This window comes from Chelonia mydas, chromosome 8, assembly GCF_015237465.2.
Source record: "Chelonia mydas isolate rCheMyd1 chromosome 8, rCheMyd1.pri.v2, whole genome shotgun sequence".
Taxonomy (NCBI): domain Eukaryota; kingdom Metazoa; phylum Chordata; order Testudines; family Cheloniidae; genus Chelonia; species Chelonia mydas.
The window spans coordinates 52,737,250-52,746,003 of NC_057854.1; the positions used below are offsets into that span (position 1 = coordinate 52,737,250).

At 50.8% G+C, this 8,754-nt stretch overlaps 1 protein-coding gene across 7 annotated transcripts in view; it reads left to right on the plus strand.

Moving 5' to 3' along the window:
• CACNA1E (calcium voltage-gated channel subunit alpha1 E) overlaps positions 1–8,416 on the plus strand; it is a 218,879-nt gene extending 210,463 nt beyond the window's left edge. For 3 of the 7 annotated variants that reach the window (XM_043520850.1, XM_043520852.1, XM_043520851.1), the window contains 4 exons: positions 598–726; positions 2,777–2,957; positions 5,242–5,432; positions 7,303–8,416. In XM_043520850.1, the coding sequence (XP_043376785.1) occupies positions 598–726; positions 2,777–2,957; positions 5,242–5,432; positions 7,303–7,842 (1,041 nt within the window). In that variant the 3' untranslated portion in view covers positions 7,843–8,416. The remainder of the gene's footprint in view (positions 1–597; positions 727–2,776; positions 2,958–5,241; positions 5,433–7,302) is intronic. The other 4 variants (XM_037907420.2, XM_037907419.2, XM_037907417.2 and 1 more) reach the window with 3 other exon arrangements.
• The last annotated feature ends 338 nt before the right edge of the window (positions 8,417–8,754 follow it).

Sequence of the window (8,754 nt, forward strand, 5' to 3'; positions counted from 1 at the left end):
ATTGTCACTTCCTGATGATGACCCACATCTATCTAATGTCACTTCCTGGCAACCCAAAACAGTAGCACTTGCTTCCATTTTTCCTCTTTGACCAAAACAAAAGAGATTTTTAAAGCCAGAAATTAGCCAAAATATACAAATGTGACATTGATTCATTTAACTTGGGCATGACTGGAAAAATCTTTTAGAAAATCAAAACATAGAAGATTCTGCAAGCTTAAAAAAAGGAAATAAAAGAAAACTAAGCAGCAGAAGGGTAGATATTCCAGGGAGCTAGAAAAATCAGTCTTGGTTTTCCTTCTCTCATTGCTAAAATAAAAAAGTAGTGAAGTTTACCTGGGTGTCAGCCAGCGCAGGAACCTGTGAGCTGGGTCTCTGTAATGGAGCCTGAGTCTGAAATGGCTATTAATACCAAATCCAGCCATTCTCAGTGTTTGGCCAACCAAAAAACTGCACTCTGGTCCTGAGATTTGAAAGAGGCAGGTTCCCTTCCTGTCAAGTGGTTCCCAGTCCAACAGGAGCACAGACACTGGCAGGAGAGGAGTGGTGACCTAATCAAACAAAATCCCACGAGCTTGGCTGTGTGTTTATTTCCAGGAGCCAGAGGTTAGAGAGTTTCAAAGCGTGCAGCCCTCTAACCGTGGCAACTATCTCCCCGTGGACACTCAGGAGCGCGCTGTATCTGGGAGGGCCTCCTCCATGCCACGCCTGACTGTGGATCCCCAGGTAACACCAAACAAAACCATAGCCGGACAAGCAGAAGTGGAAGTACATGGCTGTAGCTATCTGATATGAAAAGAGAGCCCATATTTTTCCCTGTGATATGTTTGATGCTGCACTGCCAGGCCCTACTGCAGTGTGCCAGCTATCGCTAGTGCTTTTCCAGTGGGTCTCTATCTGGATGGCATTGGGAAACTGTCTATCTTAGGTGCTGACATGACCCCCATTCCTACTGTACCTGAGCACCCCACAGTCCGTACTGTAGTTACCCTCACAACACCCCTGGGAGGGTGATGCTATTATCCCCATTGTACAGATGGTGAACTGAGGCACAGAGAGACTTGCCCAAGGTCACACAGGAAGCCTGTGGTGAAACAGGGAATGGAACCCGGATCTCCCAAGATAGAACCCAAACCACTGGACCATCCTTCTGCTCCCCCTAGCCCACCCCCATTGTCGTTCAGCGGGACTGGTTCATTGGTGTTTCATTCAACATGCAACACTTTCAAAGTATCCCTCCCCACCTGACAAACATTAGTACTGACAATTACCCAACTTCTGCTTTCCTTCTTCTGCCATTGTCCCAAACATATGCACACGTGTCTGGCCCTGGGTAGTCTGTCCTGATCAGTCCAGGCCATGCTCCATCTCTTTGTTTGTCTGCCTGGTTTTTCTGTCTGTTTGTCTCGTATTCTGTTTTGACCGAGACATGAAAGCTTTTCTCGGGTTGTTTTCATAACCCTTTGACACGGAGTATCAGGACCTCATATTTCTTCAGTAGTGGGGACAGTATCAACAGGCCCTTCCATGCCAAAGGGGGTGGGATGTAATGTTCCTAGTACTTTCTTTGGGTTAAATCCACATTGCTTGTCTACAGTGGCCCTTTGGGGAGTGGGGAGATAAGGAGAACTTTGCTTTGCTGATGCTACTGAGTGAACTGGTAATTTGGCACCTGGTAATGGATGGATGGATGGATGGATGTTTAATGGCTCTTTGTTGTATCTTTCCCAAATACTGCCTGCACAATCATCCCCAAATCGGCTGAGACAGTCCAAATGGACGCAGACGCTGCTCTACCAGCTCTGGGAGGAGTGGCTGAACACAGTGTGGGGAAGGGAGGCAATATGGCAACAGCACCAAGGGACTGGAGGGAAATGGAAGGAAATAGCTTTGTTTTAAAGGGAAAAATGCACGAGCCGCAAGGGGAGGTGGCGGGAAGCAAGTCAGAAAGAAGGCACAAGAAGAGAAAGGGAGATAAATCCAAGGAGAGGGGATTGGGTGGGAGAGAGAAGGGAAGGAAAAGAATGGATACAAAGATGGAGAAGGGAAAAGCAGATGAAGAAAGGCAAGAAAAATACAAGCAGGGACAAGAGAAGACAACAGTGGAGAAAGGGAAGAAAACAAGGGTTGGATTACAGGAGGGGAAAGAAATGGTGAATGGAAGAGGAGAAGCATGGAAACTGTAAAAGATCCTTTGAGATGAGAGAGGAGAGGGAATGGGGAGGAATAAGGTGGCAGAAGGGATGGAGGGATGGAAGAGAAATGGTGTAAGGGGGGTGAAGGATATGGAGAGTGTATAAAGTTAGAAGGGCAGGTAGTCGGCTATGAGAGCAACAAGAGAGAAGGCAGATGGGGAAGGGCAGGGGATGAAGGACAGGATGGTGGGCTGGTGAGAAGGGGACAGGCCGAGAAGTACATGGAAATATGGCAGTAGTTATGCAAGTACATTGAAAAGGAGAGAGACATGGGAGCGAATAAGCCAATAGGAGCTTTCCTTTCTCTTCCCTTTTGAATTTCCTTTGCACTTCCTTTTTCTGTACTGATTAACACCAGCTGAGAATCTGGCCCTATCTTTTTAAATCAGTGATAGATGCTGGAGCAGCTCTGGAGACTTTGCTGTTAAATTTCCTGCACTCCCTTCTGGAAGGTGTCTGAGCAGGAGACACTGCACTAGTCTTTCTCTGATATTAGACACCTTGACTTTGGAGTGGGCTATCTGCCTCCCCCTGCTGCTGCTGCTGGCTTCCATTAATCATCCCATGGGGTGCATTTCCAGGTGGTTACAGACACGAGCTCTATGAGACGATCATTCTCCACCATCCGGGACAAGCGTCCTAACAGCTCCTGGCTGGATGAGTTCTCCATGGAGCGAAGCAGTGAAAACACCTACAAGTCGCGCCGGCGCAGTTACCACTCCTCGCTGCAGCTGTCTGCTCGCCGCCTGAATGCAGACTCAGGTGAGGGGGGCTCTTTCCCAGAGTACAAGAATCTTCTTCGGGTGAGTAATTCACTCCTTTCTGCAGGCGGAGCTTCAGTGTTACTATTGGGTATGGCAGAGTCGTGGAGCACTCTGCCCAAAGACAATGGTAAAGAATCGAGAACTAGAAGTCCAGTCCAGTCTAGCTTTATCATCATTCATTGCTCTTCTCATGTGAGATGTGCAGTAGAACAGTATACAGGATTAAATTATACATTCGGAGAGTTCCACAAGGAGCAAGGAGGTGAGGGAGCTGCTAAGAAATATGGGCAAGGGAGACATATTTTTATGAAATCTGAAAATAGATGGAGAGTCCATGAGCCAGAGAGATGCAGGAGCTGCAAAGAGGAAAGCTACCTTGTACCAGGTGTGGAGATGACAGAAAAGCAGCAGGGGCTGAACAAGCAGAGGGGGCAGCAGGCAGACCAGGGAAGAAATAGTGTTCTATAAAAGTTGCACCTGCAGTCCAAGAGTTGCCAAAATGAGGTGCCAGAACAGCTGCAGCAGGCCAGCTGGTGGCCCATGTTTGGGTCTTGGTCTGGGGTCCCTCCCACTGCGGTCCAGCATTCCTCCAGCTGGCATGGGCCACAAAACATCTGTCTCAGGCCCCTATGATTGGGCTACCAACCAGGCCCTTGCTCCAGTGTCCATCTGGCTCCGCTCTACTCGGGGTGGGGTGTTCTTCCTCTAACCCTGAAGGGGGCCACCCCCATCCTGGTCTCCTGTTGCTCCTTCACGCCGGCAGCAGCATGTACAGGAGTTGTGCTGAGGCACCAGCACTCTTCTACAGCAGCAATGCCATCTGTCCCCTGTCCCAGGCAGCATCAGGATTGGCAGTGGTCACCTTTGCCATCCCTGCCTTACATGAGTGGCTGCAGATCCTCAACTCTGGCTCCCACTATAGGTGCAAAGGATTCACTGCAGCACCAGTTGAGTTTGGTGCCACTGGCTTTCAGATTGGCAAGTGCTATTTATGTGAAGGAGAAGAGGGGGCTATGCAGGGATGGGCCAAAACAAAATTGGTGTATATCCATGAGCTGCCCCAAGAGGGAGTGAGAAGTAGAGAGAAATCAGGTCTGTAAGCTAAGCTGGAGTCAGTCTGTAGAAGACCTGAGAAACCAGGTGTGAACTGGATCCTGATGTGACCAGGGAGCCAGTGGAACTGTATGGAGACAGGGCTGCAGCATTCTGCACCTCTTGGAGTCTGGTGAGGTGGGACTTGGCAAAGCTATGGAGAAGAGAGTTGCCATGGCTCAAGCATGGATGAGAATTTCCGCTGAAAGTGAGGCAGTGGCTTGCATTGGCATCGTTGTGGAGCGGGTGATGAGCAGGTTTACAGGCACGGGCGATGTGGGAGAAGAAAAGTTCAGATGCTAAGATTACAGGCAGTGGAGGCAAATGGGAGGTCTGCGCCAAGAAGGCGAGAGGTAGAGTTGTGATTGAGGATGGCCCTGAAAGAAGTTCCCCTGAAAGAAGCTGCGACAGAGTCCTGGGGTTTACTTGGTTCAGACAGGTCGAAAGTACATGGGGCGGGGCTCACCAAATGCACTTACAGTTCCATCCGGCTGAGAGTGGTGCTGCAGGGAAGCATAAAGGTGGAGATAAGTTGACTGAGAAGGAGAAGTCACAGAACAGCAGCAGGCTGAGAATTGAGCCTTCTGGGGCTTAGTCAAGGTGGTGTTTTGACACAGGAGGAGTCGCCATCAGAGACAGAGAGGAAACAGCCCAATAAAAAGAGCAGAACCATTGTAGGAGGGAGCAGTACAGTTCAGAAGGTGCCGCAGAAGGAGAAAGTGGTCCATGGTGTCAGAGGACGCACTGAGGCTCTGGAGAAAGAGGAAGGAGAAAGACTTTGTCAGTCCCAAGGAAAGAGGTCATTAACTATCCAGAGGAGAGCAATTTCCCTGCTATGAACAGAGTCACCGCAGACTGAAGGAAATCACAACGGCTGTCATGAGCACTTTGCTTAGGAGGAAGAGGAGGGTGTAAGAAGATACTAGGCAGTAGAGATACACTCCTCCTTTGGTGGGGCAGAGGGAGCTCTTACAGGATACTAGGCATGGGGACAGCCCCGCACCTGCCTGGCCTAGAGGAAGTGTTGGTTTAGCAGAATGGAGAGAGTATGAGAGAGAGGGAGCTCTGGACATTAGAGTTAAGACAACAGCACCCTCCTAGAGTGGTTATGATCTCTGGACCCCCACTTTGAAGAAATTGCAGCAGCTGTCCCACTGGGGAGCCTTACAGTCTGGCTTTGTCCTCCCCAGGCCACAGGTCCGAGACACATCGCTCGGGCGGCAGAGAACGAGGGCGATCCAAAGAACGCAAGCACCTGCTGTCCCCGGACATCTCCCGCTGCAACTCGGAGGAGAGGAGTCCTCAGGCAGACGGCGAGTCTCCTGTCCGGCGCCAGTCCAGGTCACCCAGCGAGGGCAGGTCGCAGACGCCAAACAGGCAGGTAGGGATGAAACCAGCAGCCCAAACACCATTGTTCCAGGCAGGGATCCTGGGGCAGGAAAGGAGGCAAGCAATCATTCCCCCCGGAAATCTGTAAAAACACGGAGATCCCTGCACTCCTATCTCTGGGGTTAGGCAGCCGTTGGTCAATTATTCTGTATATTATGGTAGCGCTGAAAAGTCCTACCTGCCACTGGAGCTCTGTTGTGATAGGGGCTGTGCAAACACATAGTAAGAGACAGACTCTGCCTCCAAAAGCGTCCTAGCTAATTAGACAGGACAGACAATGGGTGGGAGGGGAAACATGGGCACAGACAGGTGATGTGACCTAGGTCACAGAGTCAGTCCATGGCAGACCCTGGCCCAGGACGCCTGAGTCCCCGTTCAGGGCTCTATCCACTAGACCACACAGGGTGTTATTGTATTATCCTAGTGCAACCTGTGTGGTTTGCCGTTGTGAAAGCACAGTGCCCAGGAACGTAAGTGCCTCTTCTGTAAATCTAGCAGGGGACTGGTGATAATAGTACCAGGTCCTCTGCCATGTGCCATCAATTAGAAAGCTTATTGTAGTGCTACCGGTAGCTGAGGAAGAGTCTCATTCCTCCATATAGCTCTTTGCCATAGGAGCCCCAGCCACCTTCAACCCATCCCTGTTTAAGTCTAAGGGTTTTTTGCCTTTTCTTCCCTATCATCCCCCCAACCAAGACAAAAGCCCAGCTTCTCCATGGCCTTGCCCCTCGTCCAATCATTTACACCCATGATGTGTGGGTGTGAAATGGTACCATTCTTCTTGGTAGTATTTGACACCCCTTTTCCACTAGTGCAAACAGCTGCCCAAGCAGCACGGCAGGGGAGAATCAGGCCTGTTCATGTGAACAGTTTCTTTGTCAGTGTGTCTGAGAACACCGTTAAGTACCACTGACGCCATGTGGGGTTGCAGACGTCCGTCCCTGACCTTGTCGGTGCACCTTTGTGATGCAACAAGTGTAGGACTGTGAAAGCACAAATGGATGATTGTGAGGCCCAATGCACACCATTGTGAGATCACTGAAGGAAAGTGGGAGCAGCTGAGACAGTTTCCACCTCCGTTTACTCTGTTCTAATTTCCTGAGGCCTGGTCTTCACCAGGAGCTGCTCTATGCTGAAGAGCTACATCGGCGTAGCTCCGTCTCTCAGGGGTGTGAAAAATTCTCACCCCTCAAAGACATAGTCAAGCTGACCCAACCCCTGGTGTAGACAGTGCTAGGTCTATGGAAGAATTCTTCCATCAGTCTAGCTACCGCCTCTCAGGGAGGTGGATTAGCTACACCAATGAGAGAACCCCTCTCATCTCTGTTGTGATTGGCTCCGCGGAAGCACTACAGCAATGCAGCTGCAGTGGTTTGAGTGTAGACGCAGCCGGTGTGTTTTTAACTCGAGTTAGCTATGGTGTGTCTACACTACAGGGGCACTGCTGCGGCGTTGATGCTGTAGCATAGACGCTTCCCTACATCACCAGAATTCTTCCGTCGACCTAGCGGTGTCTACAGTGGGGTTAGGTTGATCTTACTCCATTGCATAGAGCATGACATTTTTCACAGCCCTGAGCAATGTAGCGAGGAATTTTAGGTGTAGCCCAGGTGTAACTCAAGGTAAAATCCTCATGAAGACAAAGCAGATTGGAGTATTCACAGGAGTTTGCAGGTTGAGTTCAAGACCAGGCTCTCCCGTGGCTAATTGGAATTAAGAAGACACCTCATATTCTAGGGAAGACACAGCCATGGAGAGATGACTTTTCATCAGGGGCTTCTGAAGGGGCAGGACACAGCTTTTGACCAAACCATCCCATCCCAATTGTGCTGTACACGTGATTGTCTCCTTCCATTTTGCAGGGCATGGGCTCTCTGAGTGAAAGCTCCATCCCCTCTATATCTGACACCAGCACCCCGAGACGAGGCCGCCGGCAGCTCCCTCCGGTCCCACCAAAGCCACGGCCGCTCCTCTCTTATGCCTCCATGATGCGGCACTCCTGTGACAACTCCCCGCAACCTGACGAGAGGGAGGGGGGGTCCCCTCTGTTCTCCCAGGCCCTGGAGACAAACGACACTTGCCTGACCGAGTCTTCCAGCTCTCCGCAGGGAAAGCAGAGCCGGCACTCCACCCCCCAGCGCTACATCTCGGAGCCATACCTGGCCCTGCACGACGACTCCCACGCCTCAGACTGCGGCGAGGAGGAGACGCTCACCTTTGAGGCTGCTGTAGCCACCAGTCTTGGCCGCTCCAACACCATCGGGTCAGCCCCTCCCCTGCGGCACGGCTGGCAGATGCCCAACGGGCACTACAGGAGAAGGAGGAGAGGGGCGGCGCAAGGGGTGATGTGTGGGGCTAGCATCGATGTGCTAAGTGATACGGAAGAAGATGACAAGTGCTAGAGGCCGCTCCCTCCCTCTGTTGCATGCTCTTCGCCACGCGTGGGAATGAAACGAACCCAAAATCAAATGCAGGAGAAATAAAATCTTTGTGCAAAAAAAAATTTGAACCCGCTGACCACTCCCCACTTTTTTTCTGCACAAAGAAGCATTTGATTCGCTTGCACGCCTCTGGTCCAGTAAGGCTCACGCACCAGTGGGATGAGTGTGAAACCATGGAAATGCCCCTCCCAAGCGAAAGAGGACTTTATGCCTATGGGAAACCAGAGGATGGATCTGCTGCCAAGCAAAACTCAGCAGGAAGCAGCCAGGACCCAGAGATTTATTTGTATTTGCCTTGTTCCCTTGAAGCTTGGCAAAAGATCCCGGCAGGCGGCTTTGAGCACGTTTCATTTTTCCCTTGGGAAGTCAGAGTGGGATGATCAAGACAGATGCGGGGCCCTTCCAGAGACACAGACACCATCATTGGGGTTCTCTTGTGCTGCCCGTGGCTTTTGGTTTGCTTCCCAGATGTGTTAGTGACAAAACTGCCAGGAGGAAGGTGGGGTGGGGGCGGGCGATGGCACTGGGGCCCAGCACACAGCCAGCCACTGCTGTGCATGGTGGGAGGGGATGGGTTCGGGTGAAACCAAAACAAAACAGCTTGTACCATGGGGAGATTGTGGGAGGAGGGGCTGGGGGCAATGCTGCTGAACGTAACCACCTTGCTCATACATATATTATTTATATACTGAGAACTATAGGTGTGTGTGTGTGTATATACGGTATGTGTGTGTATATATATTTATATGCTGTATATATAAAGATATACACATGCAGGTATTTGTTTTAGTCAACTGGTGCACGCTATCTTCAGGGCCACTTTTCTCCCGCAGGACCTCTAGCCAGCAGGCGAAGACTTTCTCTTGAGTTACG